General features: G+C 43.0%; 2 protein-coding genes across 4 annotated transcripts; one reads left to right on the top strand and one right to left on the bottom strand.

Moving 5' to 3' along the window:
- The first annotated feature begins 5854 nt into the window (after positions 1-5854).
- Positions 5855-9791, top strand: LOC125952572 (uncharacterized). 2 transcript variants are annotated; one of them, XM_049682119.1, is made up of 2 exons: positions 5855-6625; positions 9524-9791. In XM_049682119.1, exons 1-2 carry the CDS (start codon positions 5979-5981, stop codon positions 9615-9617), a joined length of 741 nt encoding a protein of 246 aa, XP_049538076.1. In that variant the 5' UTR covers positions 5855-5978; the 3' UTR covers positions 9618-9791. The 2 variants fall into 2 exon arrangements, with proteins under 2 accessions (XP_049538076.1, XP_049538075.1); XM_049682118.1 differs by lacking the exon at positions 9524-9791 and having other exon boundaries at positions 5855-7153.
- A 36-nt stretch (positions 9792-9827) lies between these two features.
- Positions 9828-24143, bottom strand: LOC125952564 (cyclic AMP-dependent transcription factor ATF-4). 2 transcript variants are annotated; one of them, XM_049682108.1, is made up of 4 exons: positions 23976-24143; positions 22703-23014; positions 22525-22635; positions 9828-12150 (listed from the first exon to the last, which is right to left on the bottom strand). In XM_049682108.1, the coding sequence occupies exons 2-4, from the start codon at positions 22866-22868 to the stop codon at positions 11042-11044; spliced, it is 1386 nt and encodes a 461-aa protein (XP_049538065.1). In that variant the 5' UTR covers positions 22869-23014; positions 23976-24143; the 3' UTR covers positions 9828-11041. The 2 variants fall into 2 exon arrangements, with proteins under 2 accessions (XP_049538065.1, XP_049538066.1); XM_049682109.1 differs by lacking the exons at positions 22525-22635; positions 22703-23014; positions 23976-24143 and adding an exon at positions 16814-18543.
- Positions 24144-24602: the final 459 nt, after the last annotated feature.

Below are 24602 nucleotides of genomic sequence, written 5' to 3'. Positions count from 1 at the left end.
GTAGGGAGGTGCGTAGTTGATTAAAGCGATCCAGGCGAACCGCTCGTTTGAAGAGTGAAACCGCTATCGATCAACTTTTCTGTTTTCCATGCATAGTTTTTCCTTCGTTTTCTATCGGCACCCTCCGCGGATGATAATGCTGCGATCCTGCAGCGATGCATCATTATTACTGTTGTTGTTGCAAACTCCTCCGCTCCTTATTCCGCTGCAACCAACGTCTTGCCGACATATTCTTTGCCAACGCCCGTAATCATACGCCATTGGCGGCAAGCACTGTTGCATATACTAATCATCCGCATCATCAGCATCAGTTTCATGCTCGCGGCTTTTATTTTTTATCGACGAAGCAAAGAGGAAGTTGGTATATCCTAACCAGCGTCCTTAACATACGTGGCGAGCGCTCGTTTCGAAAGGAAAGGCAATAAAAGTAAGAAAACATAAAAAATAATAAACTAGCGCCAGAGAAGCGACTGGCTAGAAATTAGACACTTCATAAATCTGTAGATGAAATATAAACCGACGCCATCGAATGCTAAAGAGTACCCTTCCGGGAATCCTACCTTCAACCGAAGACAGGAACAGAACCCGGAAATAGCAATAAGATTTAGCGAACACAGTGCATTGAATCCGAATATCTTGTTGCAACTATACACCGACCGTACTTGCGGTAGTTCCTTGACGTAAATGGGCAACTTTGGTTTGTCCGGATAAGATAAGTCCGGATTGGGTCAAACATTCGACACTCAATTATCGGTGGCTACAATTGTCCTGGGAATCCGATTGGGGAGTAAGATAACGTTACCGGGATGTACTGACCGGCAGTCAGGGAAACGCTTGAATGGAATTATGAAACACGGAATGTTGCGTTATTGTCGATGATAATATATTATGAATCCCGGTGCTAGAAAGTTTTAATAAATTAGAAAACTAACTAAAATTCAACAAAAGTTTACAATCTAGCACACATTTTCTGACAATATATGGAATCGATTGAATTGCGCATCGCTTCATCAGTCGTCTCAACTAAGAGGAATATCAGGGTGCTGTTGTTGAACATACGCTCCTCTTGAAGCAGCCGATAAAAGAACAAACGATTCCTCAAAAAACCCTTTCATTGGGTGGAGGCGCCTTAGTAACAAAAATGCAACGAATATTACCTTCATAATTTTATCTGATAGTATTTTTTTCTTTTCATTCGAAATATGACTCAGATTCGAAGAATCAGAAACATCTTAAATTACAATATTCCAGCCTAAAGAAATAAAAATAAATGAACCCTGTTGACAGCCTTGATTATAGAATTAAAATTTATGAACACATTGTCTTTTCTTTTGAATTAATTTGACTTCAGGTAACGAAGATATTCGTTACAAAAGTTATATAAAAGATATTGTAAATGTTTTTATAACAAAACAAGTTTTAAGAAATCTAGAATACATTACTTGCTATAGTGCGCATCACGAATTTGGCTTTCCGGTGTGATTTTGATCTTTTGTCCTTTATGTTCTACTAATTCCATGAATTTATTGGACGGGCAAGTGCAACCTTTTAGTGTATTGTACCATCGAAAATCCAGCAAACAACCAGACAACCAATTAAAATGAAACCAATTCGCGGTCCAAGAATACAGAAAACTATGAAGTCAAAATCTTACAACTCCCAGTAAGTTCGTGGAACATCGTAAAGTATACATACTGTCAACAGGAGTTCAAGGAGTCAAAGCCGACCAAACGTTTCTATTTTGGCCCGTTGTACAAACCCACAGATGCCGGAAGGGTGGGAAAATGAGGCAATTCCGATTCCGATTGTCATCAATCATCCGACGACACCCGCGGCCCCTTTCGTTTGCTTCGTTAGCTATGGAGCCGCAGTTCGGACGCAACGCCGCTCGCCTTGCTCGTTAATTAGCACCCAACAATGAAGTTTCAATTTCACAATAATCGACTTAGCAGGGATTCGATTTCTCTGATCTATTATTTGTTGCTCGCATTCCACCAAGCGTCCACCAAGACCCGTTCTCTTCCAAAGTACGCCCACGTCATTGGGGAGTGGGGCAAAAACAAAGAACCCTTTAGAGTGCCAGCGCATAAGGATTGGAAGCTAATTCACCATTTCCGAAAACAATTCAGTTTATCAATGTTTGATAGAAGCGGGGGAAGGGGAGGGGAGGCGAATGGTGACCGAAGGGAATAAACAGCTTTGGACGAGATTCACGGTAAGGATTCATCGTCGCTCAATTATTTGGCTGGCGCCAACGATCTGATAAGGGTGGGCTCATGTTCAAACATCGCACAACATAATTATCGATGTCACCATCCGGCACGAACGCTAGGTTCTTGATTTAATACACTATCGGTCAAATTTCGCCCCTTCTGGAACTTGCTGGGATTATAGTTTTGAGTTAATTGTCATTTTGTTGAGATGCCTTTCTTATTACATAAGTAATGCTGTGTTACAGCGCGATATGATCAAATAACAGTAGCGATTCGTTACTAATGTGATGTGGAACGTTTTTTACAAATTCTGCGCCAAGAGCGTTATATTAATTGAAGCTATAAAATTATCACTTTCTCACTTAGTTGAAAGTTCGCATTAAAGACATTTTATGAGTGGTCTCTTGCATCAGTGAAGCCCAATGAAGGCGACAAGCGTTAAGTGTTATAATCAAACACAAAATAGAAGGATGAAACGCTTTATGGTGGCTATAGTGTTTTGCTAGTGAAGGGAACACTACTCCACACGCACAGTAGTTGGCCAATCAATTACACTTTTACGGTTTCCTGCTTGATGTTTAGCGTAGCATTATCACCATTTGTTCATTGATTGAGCTAAGATGCTTTGTTGGATTTTGTCGTCATCTATGATCTGCCTGAAGGGCGGTTAGTAATAAATCGAAATGTTTGATCAATATCATCCTGCAACATCTAAAACATGCCTTTCAATATAAAGGCTGTTAATGTGCTGCAACATCGAACCAATCGTATAAACCAATCAATAATTTGTTTGATCTACAATACTACACTATGGCCACAAAAACAGGATCTTCAGTATTGTTACAAAACTCTATAGAAGTTTTTAAGATATTTTAAAGAGACCAATTGCTTTTCATGGGTTTTAGGTGTATGAAGTATTTGCCCATAAAACGATGATGCACTCGCTCCAGATTCACCTTTTAATTGTGTTAGTTTTCCAATTTCTCGCACTGCTACATCATCAGTTCATCTGTTGCCGATTACAATATTGGATTCTACGTTCGCCAGCTGATGCCACAATTGCATGGCGTAGAGGTCTTCATTCGGGTAGCTTCATTGATGCAGATGAAGCCTTGGACGGATTGGGAAATCAGAATAGGGGTGGAGAAAGGTACAGTAACTGCATCTGTTGGCGTCGAATTGATTTGTACTACTGCATCAATAGAAATTTGTGTCAACATGCAAGCAACATGCTAGCATATATTTCAAGTTCGGAGCAACCTCGCGGCTTCTAGGAAAACGATTTGTTCAAATTCCTTTAAGAATGTGAATTGCGTTTACTCAAGTATCGTGCATATGAACTCAACCGCGAACAAATAAGCCATGCAGTATGCAAGAAGGTTATATACTCTTTTCAAATAACATTAGGAATTATAATTATGACAAATTTTAAGATAAATATTCAATAAATTGTCAACATAGAAATTTACTTTTAAATCTGTTATCTATGTCAAAATATGCTACCCATGCCAAACAGATTGAAATGGAATCTTTTCCTGGAATCTACAGCTTACTAGAATGTCTCATGTGGCTCATCCACCTCCACATTTGGATACAGTGACCGGCATTAGTAAAAGCCCACCCCTAGATTTTTGTAGATTTTCGACTATAATTCCTATATTTTCTACCGTAAGCGGCAAGTGTTGTGTTTTTCTTGAAGGTTTAACATTCCTCTTTCAGTTTTACTAGCTTTCATCTCGATTGGATTGATAACAAATTTTTGATAAATGTTTAAATGAGAGATGAGCGATCACAGATGTGACAAAAGTAAAAGCCCACTATACAATAAATATTATTGTGACTCTACTAAAGCCCTCTGGTTACTATATATTTGTTAGGCCTTTAGTTTACATCTGTTTTAAAGTTTTAGGACCCCCCCCTCCCCCTATAATTGTTTACAGTAATTTAATCCATCAATCGTAGTAGTTCCAGTAGTAAGTCGATTGCGCACGGGTTTGGGAAAAGCTTAAGAAATGGGTGTATGGGAGGAAAAAAATCGTTGCATGCCTGAAATCTTCTTATGCAGCATTGATTCAATCATGTGTCTGAACAGATATTAGCAGAAAAAATATTATTAGTAGGGGACGCCTTTATGCCATCATGACTAATCACCAATGTTCATCAGAACAGTAAATGACATTTTAAAATGGACGTTCTGGGAAGACGAATGATCGAACAAATGATAAAAGCCATTCCGGAGATTAGGAAATCGTTAGAATTAACTATCTGTTCCATCATGAAAACCCTGTCGCTGTCTATTTTGGAGCAAACTATGCCACATTAGAATAGCTCTACATGAGTACAAGAGTGCGTATGCTAAAAGTCTTCCGTTTATAAGCCAAAAATATGGTTAAACGTTTGAATTTCACCCGGAAATGTGTAACCAAGTTAAAAGAAGGCTAGAGCAATGTTCTATAGTCTGACGAATCATAAATGGAAACATTTAATATAAACTATCACGAAAGAGATTGGCGGAAAATAAACCATGGTTTGCAAGAACATAATGTACCGGTCATAATCAAGCACAGAGGTGGTAGTATGAAGTTGCGGGGTGGATTTTCCATGGCTCTTGTGAACAATTCAAAGAAAATTATGGTATTATGGCGGGCGAAAATTATGTTGACACCCTTAATAACTATTTGATGGACTCAGTACGAATAAGCCCATTTGAAAGCACTTTTGTTATGCAACAGGGCAGTGATCCTAAACATGCTGCTAAATTAACTAATATTTTTTAATGTTCCCGTGTCTCTCCCCTTCTCAAATGGCCTTCTCAAAGCCAAGATTTTCAACGGATCAAGAATTTGTGGGACATTTTAGATAAAAATTTCATTAAGAATTATGTTATTATCAAAACAATTATTTTTTTGGAAGTTATTCAACAAATTTGAACCTCAATACACCTGAAATCGTGTAGACGTCATGCCAAAACACCTGTAACTTTAAATCCGAGCTAAGGATGGACCATATTAATTTTTAAGGAAATTTCATTGTAGGTGGGCTTTTACTTTTGTCACATCTGTGATCGACCATCTCTCATTTAAACATTTATCAAAAATTTGTTATCAATCCAAGCGAGATGAAAGCTAGTGAAACTCAAAGAGGAATGTTAAACCTTCAAGAAAAACACAACACTTGCCGGTTACAGTAGAAAATATAGGAATTATAGTCGAAAATCTACAAAAATCAAGGGGTGGGCTTTTACTTATGCCGGTCACTGTAGTTTGGTAACTTTAACATAAAATCGTTGCCATTCATCACATCAAAATATATAACAATCCCAACAAAAAGAAAACCGTATTATCAGAACCATGAACAAATGTGCATTTGGCGGTAAATGCGTTAGCTGGACCCCGTTGAAGAGCAGGTAAGCCAGCCCATCCCCCTGGTGCAGTCCCTTGGTGGAAGCAAAGGGTTTTCCATTCAACCTCAATGGCGTAACGTTGGTCATGGACATTTTTAGTAGCATAATCAGTGTCGTCGATATCCCAAAGGTTCTCATCGGAGACATGTTTGAAAAAAGGTAAAAGCGCCAGCAAAAGCGAACCAAATTCCATTTCCGTCTGCGAATCTGGAGCGCCAAATAATCTCATAGTGTGGACCCAGCGAGTGGCGTCATTTTGTCAAAACAAACAACAAAATCAGCTGATTTCTAGTGCGCGTAAAACCGGCGGATTTCCGGAAATAGTATAAGGAATAGTGGAAAGCAGTAGTTCCCGCCTCCGAATGAAGCTTCTCGATTTGGACGAAGACTCGTTGATGGAAATATTTTCCTACTTCAACTTCGAAGAGCTGCTGTCCCTGTCGACCGTCTGCCTCCCCTTTCTTCATTTGTGCCAGCGTCATCTTCGGAAAATCCGCTTCTTTGCTCTCGACTATCGCAAAGTTTCGGCCCGACCAAACCGCATCGAGCATGTGCGTAACATTTTTCAAGCTCTCGGACCCTCACTGGAAGGGTTCCGGTTCTCCGGCGGGTACATTATGGACGAAATGCTCAAGCAATCGATAGTGGTCAATTTGGCAAACTGTTCGGCGCTGCGCCACCTGACGATTAATTACGTGAAGCTGAATGATCAACATCTCAAGCATTTGGCTTCGCTACTCTCGACGTTGGTAACGCTGGATTTAGGACACTGTGATCTAGAAGATGCTAGTCTACTAGAATTTCTACAATCGCACCCGTTGCAGCTACGGGTGCTCTCCATTCCGGGAAACACGAATCTGAGTGGAACGTTTTTCCATGATTGGACAGACTGCGAAACGCTCGAGCAGTTGGACATTAGCTACTGTTTCTCGCTCAATATTGACCGTATGGAGGACTTTCTGATCCGTGCTAAACGGCTTACTGCTATCAACGTCACCGGAAGCCTGTGGTTGCAGCGCAACAAGCAAATCTTCACGCTCCAGGGGCGAACCATCACCATGGGAACGGATATAATCGAGTTTCAGTATTCTGAAGGCGGCTAAACTTCCGATCAATCGCCAGATTGATTCGCTTTTCGTGATATTTTTACAAACATAAAAAACCAAAAACAACTGAACGCATACCACTAGTTTCTCTCTTAAGAGAACCATTATGATACAATTTGGAAGTCATTTTTTCGGATTCAAATTAAGATAATAACATGCAAAATTCCAGCTAATAAAGCATGCCCACTAATTTCGTCAATTCCTTGATATTGTAAAAATAGAAGGATTTATTTTCTGTAATCTTGACGATTATTTAGCACCCTCGGATTTCCAATGTCGCATCGTGGGAAAATCGTATTGAACTTTATAGCCCGCATTTTGTGCCTTATTGTGTTGATGATATAAAAAGATGAAAGTTGAAGTTATTATTTTGAACGTAACGTGCTTTTAATAAAAAAAAATCATTTTAATATATCTTGTTGCATTATTCCCAGTATTAATGATAACCGGTTAAAACATTAAATTTTACTCTCGCACGGGCTATGGATGCTCGACGCACCCCGATTGGTGGTAACCCAATCCAATACGTTCCCAACGGAAGCACACTGGGCGAGAGGCCGATCTTACAAAGGTGAGGGGCTTTATCGGTGAAATAGCAAGTACATACGCGTCGCGCATATCCGATTCCGAAAGTCAAACTATCCGTACGACCAACTGCAATGATAATAATCGAACGAGGAGCAGCCACTGCTCGAGCTTGTGAGCGTACGATTCAAGACGGACTAATGGTGAACACACCTCTGAACATCATCTGTGTCTACACACTGGCTATCTATAGCGGACGCTAGCCGACAACTTTCCATTCCACGCTCGACTGTCGCTAATTGTTAGCTTACTTCTACGCAATCGGATGCGGCACAACGCTCTACTGCCGCGTGAAGAAATGAAGAGGCACGAGAATGAATATTTCCGAGAAAAAAAATTCCGAATCCAACTATTTGACGTGGGATACCGAATGAACATCCTATAGATTATGAGCTTTAAAACTACAATGTATGTTAGTGCGCAGAGAAAATGCTGGACAGAATCGACCGGAGCAGTTGTACTCGCCATCGGCTATCCAACTCTAGCATTCTTTCATTTCACATGCGCAATCGATACGAACAAGAATCCTACAGTCTACTAGAAGGTACGCAAGGTAATATTTGTATTTTGTTGCAATAATTTGGACCTAGCGGCTTTGGAACAACCTAGCGGCGTCTAGGAAAACGATTTGTTCAAATTCCTTTAAGAATGTCAATTGCGTTTACTCAAGTATCGTGCATATGAACTCAACCGCGAACAAATAAGCCATGCAGTATGCAAGAAGCTTATATACTCTCTTCAAATAACATTAGGAATTATAATTATGACAAATTTTAAGATAAATATTCAATAAATTGTCAACATAGAAATTTACTTTTAAATCTGTTATCTATGCCAAAATATGCTACCCATGCCAAACAGATTGAAATGGAATCTACAGCTTACTGGAATGTCTCATGTAGCGCATCCACAGCTAGTGTGAAAATGCATACATTACACAAACTACTGTAAAAGATGTTCATTTTTATTTGTGCTACAACGCTTTATGAAGCTTTACATCAATTTATTTGCAGTTCTAGCCACCTAGCCTTGCTTATCAAATCAACGATTTTGAATAACTGGATAGTGTGGTAACTTTAACATAAAATCGTTGCCATTCATCACTTCAAAATATAAAACAATCTCAACAAAAAGAAAACCCTATTATCAGAACCATGAACAAATGTGCATTTGGCGGTAAATGCGTTAGCTGGACCCCGTTGAAGAGCAGGTAAGCCAGCCCATCCCCCTGGTGCAGTCCCTTGGTGGAAGCAAAGGGTTTTCCATTCAACCTCAATGGCGTAACATTGGTCATGGACATTTTTAGTAGCCTAATCAGTGTCGCCGATATCCCAAAGGTTCTCATCGGAGACATGTTTGAAAAAAGGTAAAAGCGCCAGCAAAAGCGAACCAAATTCCATTTCCGTCTGCGAATCTGGAGCGCCAAATAATCTCATAGTGTGGACCCAGCGAGTGGCGTCATTTTGTCAAAACAAACATCAAAATCACCTGATTTCTAGTGCGCGTAAAACCGGCGGATTTCCGGAAATAGTATAAGGAATAGTGGAAAGTAGTAGTTCCCGCCTCCGAATGCAGCTTCTCGATTTAGACGAACACTTGTTGATGGAAATATTTTCCTACTTCAACTTCGAAGAGCTGCTGTCCCTGTCGACCGTCTGCCTCCCCTTTCTTCATTTGTGCCAGCGTCATCTTCGGAAAATCCGCTTCTTTGCTCTCGACTATCGCAAAGTTTCGGCCCGACCAAACCGCATCGAGCATGTGCGTAACATTTTTCAAGCCCTCGGACCCTCACTGGAAGGGTTCCAGTTCTCCGGCGGGTACGTTATGGACGAAATGCTCAAGCAATCGATAGTGATCAATTTGGCAAACTGTACGGCGCTGCGCCACCTGACGATTAATTACGTGAAGCTGAATGATCAACATCTCAAGCATTTGGCTTCGCTACTCTCGACGTTGGTAACGCTGGATTTAGGACGCTGTGATCTTGAAGATGCTAGTCTACTAGAATTTTTACAATTGCACCCGTTGCAGCTACGGGTGCTCTCCATTCCGGGAAACACGAATCTGAGAGGAACGTTTTTCCATGATTGGACAGACTGCGAAACGCTCGAGCAGTTGGACATTAGCTACTGTTTCTCGCTCAATATTGACCGTATGGAGGACTTTCTGATCCGTGCTAAACGGCTTACTGCTATCAACGTCACCGGAAGCCAGAGGTGGCAGTGCAACAAGCAAATATTCACGCTCGAGGGGCGAACCATCACCATGGGAACGGATATAATCGAGTTTCAGTATTCTGAAGGCGGCTAAACTTCCGATCAATCGCCAGATTGATTCGCTTTTCGCGATATTTTTACAAACATAAAAAACTAAAAACAACTGAACGCATACCACTAGTTTCTCTCTTAAGAGAACCATTATGATACAATTTGGAAGTCATTTTTTCGGATTCAAATTAAGATAATAACATGCGAAATTCCAGCTAATAAAGCATGCCCATTAATTTCGTCAATTCCTTGATATTGTAAAAATAGAAGGATTTATTTTCTGTAATCTTGACGATTATTTAGCACCCTCGGATTTCCAATGTCGCATCGTGGGAAAATCGTATTGAACTTTATAGCCCGCATTTTGTGCCTTATTGTGTTGTTGATATAAAAAGATGAAAGTTGAAGTTATTATTTTGAACGTAACGTGCTTTTAATAAAAAAAAAATCATTTTAATATATCTTGTTGCATTATTCCCAGTATTAATGATAACCGGTTAAAACATTAAATTTTACTCTCGCACGGGCTACGGATGCTCGACGCACCCCGATTGGTGGTAACCCAATCCAATACGTTCCCAACGGAAGCACACTGGGCGAGAGGCCGATCTCGGGTGGAATGTTCTGTTCGAAAAGCTTCGGTCCAGTCTCAAATCTGAACGTCATACACGAACATGCTTCTACACGGCCTACCTCCCGTCCGGCTCGCTTCTTACAAAGGTGAGGGGCTTTATCGGTAAAATAGCAAGTACATACGCGTCGCGCATATCCGATTCCGAAAGTCAAACTTTCCGTACGACCAACTGCAATGATAATAATCGAACGAGGAGCAGCCACTGCTCGAGCTTGTGAGCGTACGATTCAAGACGCACTAATGGTGAACACACCTCTGAACATCATCTGTGTCTACACACTGGCTATCTATAGCGGACGCTAGCCGACAACTTTCCATTCCACGCTCGACTGTCGCTAATTGTTAGCTTACTTCTACGCAATCGGATGCGGCACAACGCTCTACTGCCGCGTGAAGAAATGAAGAGGCACGAGAAAGAATATTTCCGAGAAAAAAAATCCGAATCCAACTATTTGACGTGGGATACCGAATGAACATCCTATAGATTATGAGCTTTAAAACTACAATGTATGTTAGTGCGCAGAGAAAATGCTGGACAGAATCGACCGGAGCAGTTGTACTCCCCATCGGCTATCCAACTCTAGCATTCTTTCATTTCACATGCGCAATCGATACGAACAAGAATCCTACAGTCTACTAGAAGGTACGCAAGGTAATATTTGTATTTTGTTGCAATAATTTCCATTCTGTGATCGTGGATATCTATCTTTCAAGAGATCAGATAATAGTGGGACCTGATTGTTCGTTTTATTGAGTGGAACTGAGTTTTGAGTTTTGGGAATGAATGCATTCAAAGTACAAAAATCATTTCACGAGATTGCCTCACTGTACCCTTAGATCAATCCTCGGGCCTGAAACAATTCACGCATCAATTTCTTCAGATAGCGTACCTCTCGGCTCAGGTCGGCCGACTTGCTCTTCAATTCCTCATTCCTCTCTATCAGTTTGCTCTCTTCGACAAGAATTTCTTCGATCTCGGCCTTCTTCTTCTGCCGATAGCGCGTGGCCGCATTTTTGTTCTGCTCCTTTTTGCGCGACTTCTTTTCCTCGGTGCCGCGTCCGTAAGGACGGTTGCTGGTACGCTTCTTGGATACCGCACCACCACCGCTAACGTTCAGCTTCTTGGTCTTTACCGGGCTCCATTCATCATCATCGTTGTCCAGCTGGCCTCCAAAGGATGATGAGCCAAAGTAAGAAGAATCGGCCGAATCGCTGTACGCAGGTGAGCGAGATACGGATGATGAGCAACGGCCACTGTCGTCTGAGCCCTGCTCCGAGAAACCGCACGAATCATCGTCCTCCTCCGCCTCCGCTTCAATGATCACATCGATGTCGGTGATCGTTTGCTGTCCGCGCGTTTGCTCATCCATCTGCACACTCCGAACAAGGTCATACATAACCTCATCCAGCTGCTGCGGTGTGAACGTTGGTGTACCACAGAAACCGTACTCAGCTCCGGTTAGTCCTGGAACTTGCTGCGGTGGGTGTACTTGTTGCTGCTGCTGTTGCTGTTGCTGTTGTTGCTGCACCGTGGTGGTATACTCATCGACGATGTAGTAACCGGTAGAATTCATCGGGAAGGAGATAATCTGTTGTTGCTGAATCGCTTGCTGGTGCTGCGTTTGCTGCGACCCGCATGAGAGTTGGAATTGCAGCAGCTGTTGTTGTTGCTGCTGGTTCGGAACCGTTGAGACGCCTGGGTAGGCAACATTGCCCTCTACTGCACCAGCGCCGAAGGCCAAGGTCTGCGGTGGGGTCTGTGGCGGAGTCAGATGATTCAACCCAACATTTCCATAGACACAGTCGAACTCCATCAGCAGTTCTTCGGTGTTTTTGGTCTTTTCCGGCTGAAAGGCCTCCTCGAGCACTGCTGGCAGCGGCTCGTAGCCGCTGAGCGGTGGCGACGCGCTCGATTGCTTGAGTTTATCATCATACCAGGGATCTACAATGGAAAGAACGAAGAACAATTCCAATTTGAGTAAAGCATCAAACACAAACAATAAACCATGACATTGGTAAGTGGCACATTTCCAAACGATCTGTCAGATAAATAGTCATCGAAACACATAAAAACGGATTTAAAACAACCTCCACGTTGTCGTTAGAGGTAAAATCCACAATTTCGCCTGATACCGTTTCGATTGGTAAACCGGTAAAATCCAGATTCCGCAAACACCTTTGGTGAACCCTCTTCTATCGGACCGCTTATCTGCTCCCACAGTACCCTCCGATCTCACCGTCTCCTTCGGTGGCGAATGCCCGGCACACGGCTGATAACACAACGAAAAAACGCTCATTCTCTCGGCAGAGTATTAGGCTATGCTGCTGTTCCCCCGTATTCACCTGAGAAATCAATGAATGCAACCAGTGTTGTCAACCACCGATAAAACCGACAGTGCATATAGAGCATAGTATGAATCAGCCTCGTCGCAAGGACTTGAGGATATGGTCAACATGGCGATAACAATAGTTACGAGTAGCGAAGGTGCAGGTAGCCACTAAGTGAGTGATTTCGTGTCCAAGTAATCATACGGAGAAATGAAGGAGTCCTCTGTAATAACAGAGACGCTCTACTATTCTTTACCTGCGATGGGGATGTAATAGTTAAACATTGCCGCTGGTTATGTGTAGTGTAAGGCTTTTTCGCTGCTCGCGGGACTGTGCGCGAGGAATCTGATGAAGTCCACTGCACGGACAACGGCAGCAGTCGATACACCGGCCGTACGATACCAGCAGCTTCACGGACAGCAGTGGTGTTCCAACACCCGGCAAGCAACCGTCACGCAGATCGTTAACGTTTATATTCATTGACACAAGCGCGCTGGTGGATGATGTCTGCAGAGCGCGACTTCCGGGCACCGATCTTCTATGATGTCAGCTGTCCCAATATGTCCCTCGGTTGCTGTGTACGCCAGGATACTTAAGCTCAAAAGCACGGCGATGCACCACCGAGAAGCGATGGTGTCCCTCCCCCACTCCAAACCCTACACCTGATAAGGCCTCCGTATGCCAATAGGGAAGATAGCAATTTTCTCCTTTTTATTACCGCTCTACCGATCCAGGCAGAAAATAGCCAATCAATCGAAAGTGCTGCAATCCTGATACACGATCCTTTGGTTTCCTTCGCAACCTTCTAACGCACTACAGCGCACACTAGCGGTCGGCTGCGAACTAAAAGCCAATACACACGAGTGCCTCACACTGCCTGGTGCTGGTCGGTGCTTATCATCGGTGACACCAACCGATAAGGGTGCCTCTGCTACACCACCCAATGCGGAGAGAGTTGATTTGGCACGATGATCTTGAACTGATGACAGCAACATGCAGAGCGACGAACGCCCATCATGCGGATGATGATGCCGATCATCTTCTGAAGGACATAATTCGTACTAAGATCAATCGCAGCGTGCGCGTGTGGGGAGGGGTGTTTTAAACATCATCTGCCCTATCAGTGTGCTGCTGCACCATGAACCAATGACAATGGTCGTTGCGGAATGTTCTTAATATTTGTGCTACAGATCAAGGCCGTTACAAAGCATCGCATACTTGCATCAGAGCTACAATCAGCCACAATTTTTCGCACAGGGCGATATTGCAACAATGTTACAATGTTTATTTTAATTGAAACAATCAAACGGGTTTGGGCAAGGCATGGGACAGTATCACTTACAGACCAATCAGATCATAACTGACCATATTCTTGTCATATACCATAAAATCGAAATAGAATTAGTATTTTTTACCCACGTTATTACTATCTGGGGAACGAGAAGTTAATTCTTGAATGGTGCAGCAACCTAAGAATCTGGGGTAAGAAAACCTTTCTGCTCTAGAATGTTCACTCAATTCTATTTCGTCTTTCATCCTACCAACTCATCCCCATCTGCTGACCTACTTATGAGAGCTGTATATGATGTATAGCCTTGCCGCTAGTCCTCAATTCGTCCACACGCCAAAGCAAAACATCACAGGGCGGAATAGAAAGGAGCAAGGCCGTCGGGTCAATTCATTGATAATTTCTCGTTCGTCAACTGATGCCGACGACTTAGGAGCGCGCACGTACACGCATAACGATCTTGTGAGAGATCGCAAGTGGTTGTGTTTACGAGAAGACAACTCAAAGGCGGGTCGATGCCATTGCCGATTGAAGTTCGCCAAACTGTGCAAGGTCCCACTCTACCACTCTGATCAGCTCATGTTGTTGCCTTCCATGGCCATCGGCAGCATTTCTACGCAGCACACATGTAATGAATGCTACTGACCAGTAGTATCAGAAAGGCCTGAACAGGAAGTTGTACTCCTATCTGTTCCCTTTTCTACCGGCAATAAGAGAACCCAATCGAAGCTACTTGCAACAACAAGTTAATAAAAATATATCAAAGTAATTCAATTAACACAATATGATGGACCAAAGTTTCATCAAACGGTGTTACTCGAAGCTGGAAGCTGAATGATGAACTCCATCTGCCGGGAGGTGAGTAAGTGTAAGGCGTCTACGCCGTTCACTTCCTTTGAGACCGCGCAACTCAAATGCATTCCATGCACCGCTGTGGCCACGATGGATTATCGATAAATAAATATTCATCACGCAAGGTGCCCCCGGTTTATCTGTCTGCCAGGCTAGCAGGTAGTGCAACGTAACCGCCTCTGACGCATACAAACAGCACACGAGCCATCCGAAGCAGGGTATCCAAACAGCTAGCGGCGCTAACGCCTGTAGCCCAGACCAAAGATATCCAGATTCCTGGACGCACCCTCTTCGTGCACAGGCCAGATGTGAACGAGGGAAACCTGTTCATCATCCAGCCTGCGCCGACACAACGGATGAACGGTGCGCAGTCGCAAGGCACTGCAACCCTTCTATGGACACAATACACGGTGGCGATCCAGTGAAACAGGTACACCTTGAATCCCACCACCATCACCACCACCATTGTTGTTGCGGTGGAGCTTGGGTTCCCTTTTTGATACCGATCGCTGAGAGATTCCATCCACCTAAAAGCACCCGATAGCTCAACGGTCATTAAAACATTGAAACTGGTCCAAAGCGGTTCGTAGCTATTAATACAAACTCCCTGGAACCACTTCTGGGTTGCTCCTGGGGAGCGATAGTAGAAACTGTCGCGACGATGGAGCCACCTTCCATTCCATTCGCGTCGTACGCAACGACGTGCGTGAATCGATTGATTGTTGATTGTCGCTAATGAACTAGTTTCCCATTAGGCACCATTACAAATACCACGCCTTTGACATCGCCAAAGGTACAGTGCATGTAAAGAAGGTTGGTGAAGTGAATTTGCATACTTCATACTTCATTCCTCATACATTGGAGCAGCCAGATGTAGCTCTCTCTCTCTCTCTCTCTCTATCTCTGAAGACGAAATGCGAAATTTCCACAAACAGCTTTTTGTATACCACATCAATCTGATTACAGGAAAAAACAAACAGGAAGAATGCTATAGACAGTAAATTTCCCATAAATGCGTTGCCAGACGTTAAGGAAATTATTCGCCTTCGTTTGATTTTTCCCAATACTCGAGCAAGCGCAACAATTGATGACGCACAGTGTTCCTGTGCTGGCTAACGGAACTGACTACGAAGTATTGACCCTCAGCTAACTCGACTGCGGATAGTGAAGACGCGTGCTCATGAAGTTGAACATTGAGCTTACATGCACCGACAGTGTACTATCCCGGCATTGCGTGCACATTATGAACACAAGTGCGTAGACTGTGCTGTAACGTACCGTCGTAAGCTTACATTCATTGTTCTGAGTAGCTTGAAGGATCTTCACCAGAACACTCTACATGTAAAGCAGTTGCATTGACGGTGACCTAAATTTCCGTTCAAATCTAATCATCGTCTCGCAAGACGATGCGAGAGGACAACCTTATCAAGATAATACGATTGGCAAGCATTAGAGCCTTCGCTTCCAGAACAGCAAGAGGAAGAGCTGTCTAGCTGCGGATGGCTGAGCATCGACGAGAAGCATGATTTCTAATACGACCATCAATCAAACAGTAAAACGAGTCCAACGAAACAAAAACAATACCATCCCGAGACACAGCGAGTGCCTCATTTACAGAAGCAATTGCTCTCAATTCACTTATCAATCGAGTGGCAATGTGAAAGAACGGTGCTAGCACAGCTGCTCTATACAACAAGCCGTAGCCCACCCGGCATCATCTAATGGACGACACGTCAGTTTAAGCAACTCAAGTGAGCCATAATTTGCAAAATCCCCAGGACCGAGACGGTTTCAAGCTGATAAGAAGCAGACAACGTGCAAGCGGTCATCGGTTTTGGGCACAATTTGAGTAGATAACGGACCTCGCTATTTCTCTCGCTCTGTTACCTTGGGACAGCTTCTTGTAACAAAGAGCAAAGCCCACGAAGTTCTCGGCATGAACTGGACTGCTATTGCACTTTGTACATTCACCGGAGGAGGCAAGTACAAGGTACAAGAGGAAGTGTATTTATTAAAGAAAAGGAAACGTAAAGTAGAAGAGACTGAACTTTTCCATCGACTCCAGAAAGCCGATGTGTGCAATGAGGCGTCAACGACACCTCCTCTACCGTTCTCTCCAGATTGGGCACATACTAACCGTATACATTCATTTTGATTGCACGAATGTCCACCACAAGTTATTCGCCTCTCAAATTCGGTAGACCTTGTGCAGTGATGATGGCTTTTCGATTGCTAGCTGCGCTGTGCTGCCCTGATTTCCTTGTGTCCTTGCACGTAGAGCGTCGGGTTGTATATATTCTATGTCTTATATTTAGTGTCGCTCAATTAGCAATTTCTTCCGTTTTTGGTTTGGGTTTCCGGTTACCCTCGACTGTTTAACACCAAGATCACCTGTTCTTCCGATGCCAAAAGGGCCAAAGGCAAGAATGTACGGTCGATGAATCTCAAAATGTACTGACAAAAAGAGCTGACTAATGGGTACGAAAATGGCGAACAAAATATCTAGTGGCCCTACCTATACTACCGGCTTAAATTTGTCATACGTATAGTAAAAACAAAAAATTCTTTAAACACTTATCCCCTACTTCTTTCGATGTCTTACAACCACTTTCCAATGTTTGAGACTTTTGTCAGCAATCAATCTGCTGACTATCAGTATTACTTTCGTTGGCAAGAACGCACGAGCACGTAACGGAATGTACGATTAGATCCTTTTCGTTAAGGAAACCGAAATAGCATGAGTTATGAAACCTGTCTGACCTGTCCACCCGTGAACAAAGGAAACTAGAAGTCCAAGTCGCGACTCTATCCGAAGAATAAAAGATTATCAAACACAGCAATTTTTAATCACAGACTAAAACTAAAGTGTATCAAAAACGAAATAATAAGGAAGCTAAACCTTGTGATAAAGTTAAATTCTTCGAGCGTTTTGCTTAATTCCCTATTGCACTAGAAATTACCTGGCTACCCGAAAGAGAAACTTACAAGAGAGCCTCGATATTCGTGACTTAGTCGTTAGTCTAGACTCTTCTAATCTTCACACCTGAAACCTGGTGGTAATCGATAAGATTCTTGTTTTTGTTTTTCAGTACGACACCTATTCGTCTTCGTCTTCTTCTACCGCTGTATCTGGTTTACTGCTGTTTTCGCGTAAACGATCTCCTGTATCGACCGGCACCTGTTTAATCCTGCTCTGCTTCGCCTACTTTCTACTTTCCCTTCCCGTACACACACGCGCAAGGACTCAGCACAGGCAGCCAGCAAACGGAAGCGCCGCTCGTCTTTTCACCAGCTTCTGGGAGTTGAACACGATCTCGCGATTCCAAGTGTAACGATAGGCCACCGCAAGGACGACCACGACGCTCATGCTCACGGGTAACAGTGGCAGCAACGGAGGCCGAATTTTGCCAGCTCCTCCCACCTCGACGACACTCCGGAGACGTGCAGATGAACCGTTGTCAGTGTCAAGATCCTTTTCGGCACAGCTACTGCTGCTGATCTTGGCGTTTACATTAAGCTTCCGATCCTGGAATGGCTCCGTTGGAAAGCATCAACCCGGGACGGTCTACTGTCGTCCTCATGCAAAGCAGCGCGCGGTAACGCTCTATGGAACACCCTCAGCACCACACTGAAAGATCACTCAATTTGACCGCTGGTGGTTGGTGTGTTGTTTGTGATAAGTTTCACTTTTTACACTTTTTCCAAAACCGGAAGCGAACGCGCCGGAGTGTTTCACAAAACCAAAACTAAAAAAACGCGAGTAGAACAAGCGCACAAGGCCACCAAAGGCCAGAGTATGAGGGAGTCCACGGGACACGCAACGTAAAGCGAACAGAGTCACACGGCTGTCTGAATACGAGTGGGGGGTAGGTAGCCCGCGCATGGACCGGTTGCCTGGGTGTTGGTTGTTCTATGTGTTCGCTCGTCCGCCCGTCCGCCCGTCTGCCTGCCCGCCAGTCTGTCGGGGGAAGGGGTGCGTTTGATGGAACAAACACTAAGACACCGGAGAGTGGCAATCTTGGTATGAGATGGACTCACAGCGTGGCTACTGTTGTCGGCTACAACACAAAGCCTCCACCAAAATGGTTCGCCTGTCGTTCAGTTGCTCGTGCCAAAGTGAGACACAATGCGTTGCCAATGGTCGTCGTCATCAACATCCATCGAATAATAATCAACACATCACACACCAACAGCACCTTAGCGAGCCTCAGATCGAACCACCAATACTATGCGCGACCATCATTAAGCACCAGCAGCATTCAACCCACTATCAACCGCGCAACGCAAGTTGCTCGTGTGCAAAGAGAGATACGCACACAGTAAAGTCGGTCGCGAAGTACGCGCTTCAAAATGAAAAGATTATCAAGCGTACCTCGAGACGACTGTGTGAGCAACACACCACATACTCGTTCGTCTCCAACCCCCGCCCGGTATACCAAGATGTTCAAGTACGACTACTATCGAACGCTGGAAGCCGAAGGAGACAAGTGTAATTGTTAACCCAAAAACTTGACTTACGTTCCACCGGAGCACAACGGTGGTAACGCAGATAACACACTGCGAGAGCACACAACCCAAAAGTGACCCCACCACAGTGATCACACCAATGCTTTCGAATTCAAACTTGAAAACTTGTGGAACTGTGGAAGGGAATTTTAAGGTTCCGACTGAAAGTCTATCAGTCTATCATTCAATGGCTTAAATAAATGATCTTGCTGCTGTTGTTCAATATTCCTGTTTTTATCCCCAAAAACTCTCCCCCTGGGCACAGTCGAGCACGAAGAGAGAAAGGTGGTTCCCGACATGAGCATGCACCAAGGAAACTGCAGAGGAGAAAAGGATGATGGTAACATACAGCGAACATTTGGCAGGCATCGGAGTTGTTGACAAAACAAGTCCCATTCCACGGTCCGTCCTCCAATCGATCCAACCCGAGGACGATCGGTCCAACGTTGCAAGATTGCCGGAATATATTTTAATAAATTGAACAAAGCAGTGAAAGTCACCTCGGCAGAGGCTGACAACATCTTCATCGCATGCACACTAGGATGGGACCGTCTGCGTGGTCGTATCTTCGATCGCCATCGTATTTTACCATCGTTTCAGACAAATTGCTTTCAGCGCGAGACAACTGAAAACGTAAGCTTCTTCAGTTGGTTCGGTCCGTCTTAAGGGCTTGGCTGGAAGTCCCCCAATACCAAAGGAAAAGCAAAGGGTCAATGAAATGATTATCGGTTTCTCTTTAGTTATGTTGTGTAATTGTTAGATAACAACCAAAAGAAATATGAAGAAATGTTTGAATTCCATTTTCTCGTTATTTAATTACTTAGAAAAAAGGGATTCGATTGTTCCACAACTCCACAACTTCTTCAGTGTTGTAAGAAGTAATTGTAGGATAATGTAAAGAATATTGTAGCAAATAATCCATAGATTATTGTAATTACCAGGCGGAACTCGATGCTACAATCAAAGCGATGTTGCATTCGAACAGCACTAGATAACGATAGTAGTCGCTCCGTTCTCTAGGCGCTACGAACGCATCCATGCTGTTCTTCTTGCTGACGAACTATGAGCTTACGTTTGCTGTACGCCATGTTTCCCTTGAAGCACGCATCATTATGCCAGTGGACAGGTTATCGCAGTGCAAAATAAATGTTCGCTTATCAGAGAGCACTGAACGGCAACAGTAGTCCTCTTTTCCACCAGGAAATGGGTCGCTCGTCCGTGATAATGTGTAACAAGAAGTAGCCGCTAGTAGCGAAACGATGAACATTCGCACTTATGTGTAGTCTGCAAGTGTACCAGAAGCGCCAACAACGCAAAAATCCAATCACAATTCTCAATTAAATCGTTTCAATTATTTATCGTTTACTTATGCACACATCGACACACCGACAAACGATTCCTCGACAGGGAGGTGGCATGCAAATTGAGCCATGTTGTTGTACCCGATGTTATTGAGACAAATCATTCAAAACCACTCTGAGGAATCGACGACAACGGCGACGATTAGTCAGAAAGGGACACGCGATTGCCGTGTCGTAACGCGTCACAACCATCCAACGGAGTCATTCTGATATGTGTTGGTTAATTTACGCTGAAGGGAAATACGCTCGCCTAGAAAGGGTCGCAATTTTTTCAATACCATAACGTTTTTCCCCAGAGCACGTGCAATTTCGGACTGGTTTCTTACAGCATGAGAACTTTTACAAACAACATTGATTAGGGTTATTACTGTGTACTACGGTGGTTTCTGTCTGTCTGTTCTCTTCTGACAGAAATCACCGTACCAGCGATAGCTAACCGATTTATGGATTAAATCTCCGAAACACCGACAGGTTATTACTAATTGAGAGTTTATAAAAGATACATTTAACAAAACTCTTTTGAATGTTGAAATTATGAAACAAAAGCCCAACAGTAAACGGCCGCTCTCTTTTGTAGTTCTCTAGTTCATGAAAACCTATCAATGAAGAAACCTTTTTCAAAATAACACATTAAACCAAAGAGGAATAATTAAAGTCCAAATAAACCAATAATGAAATCTCGTGATTTCCGATATTCTGAATTATTAAAATAAGCGCTTAAGACAGTCAGGGGAAACTTTAAGAATAAAGAAAATAAAGAAATTTGCAGTGTTATGTAGTACAATATCATTGCCTTGAGATTTGGTGCGATTATTTGCGTTCGGTTACTTATTCATGCTTCCTTACTTTTCCATAACTGATAATTACAAGTTTCATTAATTAAATAAAAGAAAATAACAAATACAGTACAGGGAACTTATCAATCCACTGGCAAGTGCCAACCGGAATATTACTCGCTGTTGATCATAACGCTGTCACGTGATCTGGGCGATGCTTTGAACTGACAAATCTCCCAGTGAAATATTTTTTTTTTGTGAAATTAGTAAAAGGAAAAAGAAACTAAAACCTGTAAACATACTCCCAAAACCAACACTACGCCGAAATGCGATAAAGAGTGTGTGAACGCACAACGACCACTACATCAAACTAGGTTCGCATGGAACAAGTGGAGGTCAGTCTTCCAAGATGAAGAAACAAGTTTCTCTCTTCTTATTCGCTGCAAGCGGCCAGCGAATCTTAACATATATCTTAACAGGTGATCCAACATGAATTTCCATGAAGAATGAAGCGTGCAATGTTCAGTATACTCGAATACTCGAATACGACTTGTGCATTGTACAGCTTGTACATTATTTTATTTGACAAAGGATAGTACTCAAATCTGATGTATAACATTAATTGAATTCAGATGCATAACAATGATTGCAGACTGCAACCACCAATCCGTAGGCTATTCGGATAATACATTACTACTAAGCTCAATGGTCTGAATGGGAAGCTATTAGGCTTTAACTCATTTACAGTATAAATAATTATCCCATTTGATCTTTTGAAACAATCATAGGAATTGGTTTTAAATATTTTTTTTCTATTTTTTCAGCCCAACGTTCGATTAAGCACCAAAAACATGTCAGGAACATTTTAGTTTCCTCGTTTTGGGGCAGTTTTTTAGGCACTTGAAGAAAAAGCATACTAAACTATTACACATATTCCAATCAAAGTTTGAAGTGTTTGATGATTTATTTCTAAAATCGTCGCAAACTCTCAAATTCTTCAAGATAAATATTGGACAACCCCATCATAAGTATGTGTCTTCACCAAAAAGTATTATCGTATTTAAAAATTTGTTTTCTTTTTATAAAAATAAATAAATAAATAAAGTTTCACTTGGTAGCGGATGGCTAGTGGATCACGTACGCGCAAACGTGACTTCAGAAACAACATTAGCAGTAAAAAATGAATAAGCCATTCCGTCACTTACCGTTCTCCTGCTTTCCTACAATCGGTAACGATACACTTTCCTCATCCAGCTGTAGCGGCTCAAGCTTCAATTCTACGTCCAATCCGATGAATGCGTCGTTGAAAATATCTTCTGGAATGTGAAGATCAAGTATGAGCATGAAGATGATCCCCAATCACACAGCTGGCGTCATACGCACCCTTGCAGTAGTCGTAGGTGATGTCGTCATAGTTCGACTGCTGCTCCTCAGCAAAGGATTGCTGGGAGTGGGCAGATGGAGATGACGGTTCCATCTTGCCCTGCCAATCCAGCTGCAGCGGAAAGGATGTTGGCGTTGTCAGTAGCTCCATTGCTGTCGTTTGCATTGGATTGATACTGCAGCGTTGATGTTAAAGTCGACAGAAGGCTACTAAATGCTTCGTCGAAAAATGGTGATATAGATTGTTTATCTTGGGAGGTGTTTTTCCTCGATTGGGACCTCATCTTGCTTTGTTGGGGTGCCATGATGGCTCTGCAAATAAAATAGATATCAAAATTAAATTAAAAGTGTGAAACTAAGCAGTTTGGGTTATTATATTTCCTCCAATATATCCGACAGTGTCTACCGTAGAATTCGTTATCAATTAATCATCCAACGTCCTTATCAGCTGACACCAACAGTTCTGAATGTCCCCGTCCTAACATGATTGATACAATCACATAAAAACACCTTCGTTACTTAGCAACATTACTGTCGAAGGTGTGTCGGCATGAACCGGAATACTCCGTGTATGTAAAATGCCGAGTCACGTCCAAAGCGTTTAGAGACGCTAATAACCCAATGACGTCATCGCTCTCGAGACGCGATGATCTCGAACATGCGATGGGGTTGCGAAATTCGCGTTCGGTTCATGCCTTTTCCATCCTTTAATGAAACGTTGGACCAACTTTCAACCAACCGGGGGGTGGTAAAAGTAGGTCGCAGCAACTTGTAGTCGTGATTGAAATCTGAAAATTGCGCGGAAAGCCCACTCGATCATGTTGGAGCATGTTTCCAATCAGGTTCAAACCAGTTTGCACTTTTTTGCGTTGTCCACTCGGTTCCTTTGGTGAAGTGCATAGCCAGCCCTCCGCAGCATAATGTTCAAGCATGACGCGCCAGCGTTATTACATCATTTGGTACGGAAATAATTGTCCCTCGCTTTTGGTGACTCATCGATGCAGTTAGATAGCAGAGGCAATCCACTTCCGTTTGGCATCCATTTCAGCTCGTTCTTATCAGTTTAAAGGGGAAAACAGAGCAATTTACTTGGCGCATTTTTGCACCCCTTCCCCCTGACCTGCACAATCCGTTCGCACTTTTCCGCGCTATATCTTCTGTTCTCCTCACTCACACACAACTCGCAATTCACCATCTCGCTCTCGCCTTGCGCAGTCCGTGGGTCCGAAACGAGAGTCCGAATTTCGGCTGGAAAACGCGTGAAATTACTTACACAAAAATGTCGTCGATATTCGTTTGGGTGTACTCTGGGCACCGGAGTGCGCTGCTTTTCAGCTTGCCACTAGTAATCCATTTTTCACCTGTTAATAAACACAACACAAATTTTTAACACGTTTCTTCGCGGCGGCATTTGAGGGAATAAAAAAAGGGGAAGAGAAAAAGGTCAGCGTGGCTCGAGGTGCCTTGAATATACCTAATTCCACATAAAGGTTCCACACACCGGTTGCGCTGCGTGCGGCACTGCACGGCCTTGTTTAGATTTGAACCCTTTGGTATAAACCAAACAATATTTACAAAAACAGGCCCGTGCCAGACGGAGCGTAAATTTACGCGAAAATTTACAAAATTAGTAGCCGTGGCCACACGGGGCGAAAACTCTAGCGCAAACGAAAAAATTAATGCCAAAACGGTTTCGCTTAACCCTTACACGCTGTCAAATTTTTATACGTCCGCGGACTTTTTCGCTGAACCCTTGACGCTATCGAACGCTTTATTTACGAAAATGTAGGTTCTTTTCGTATTGTTTTTGCATTTTTAATATAAATATAGCGGCAACAGCAACAAAATCGTTAAAAACTGCAAAATTTATTCGGAAATCAACTTCAGCGCAAGGTACTTT

This window comes from Anopheles darlingi, chromosome 2 (assembly GCF_943734745.1).
Source record: "Anopheles darlingi chromosome 2, idAnoDarlMG_H_01, whole genome shotgun sequence".
In the NCBI taxonomy this organism is placed as follows: domain Eukaryota; kingdom Metazoa; phylum Arthropoda; class Insecta; order Diptera; family Culicidae; genus Anopheles; species Anopheles darlingi.
This window is presented reverse-complemented; position numbering and strand designations above follow the sequence as displayed.

What these genes read in the sequence shown, in the direction of transcription:
- LOC125952564 (XM_049682108.1), bottom strand. Translation starts at nt 22,868, where the DNA reads ATGCAAACGACAGCAATGGAGCTACTGACAACGCCAACATCCTTTCCG. An exon ending in CACCTACGACTACTGCAAGG is followed by an intron (nt 22,636 to 22,702) that starts GTGCGTATGACG and finishes TTCACATTCCAG; the next exon opens with AAGATATTTTCAACGACGCA. An exon ending in TGTAGGAAAGCAGGAGAACG is followed by an intron (nt 12,151 to 22,524) that starts GTAAGTGACGGA and finishes TTTCCATTGTAG; the next exon opens with ATCCCTGGTATGATGATAAA.
- LOC125952572 (XM_049682119.1), top strand. Translation starts at nt 5,979, where the DNA reads ATGAAGCTTCTCGATTTGGACGAAGACTCGTTGATGGAAATATTTTCC. An exon ending in AACGTCACCGGAAGCCTGTG is followed by an intron (nt 6,626 to 9,523) that starts GTTGCAGCGCAA and finishes CGGAAGCCAGAG; the next exon opens with GTGGCAGTGCAACAAGCAAA.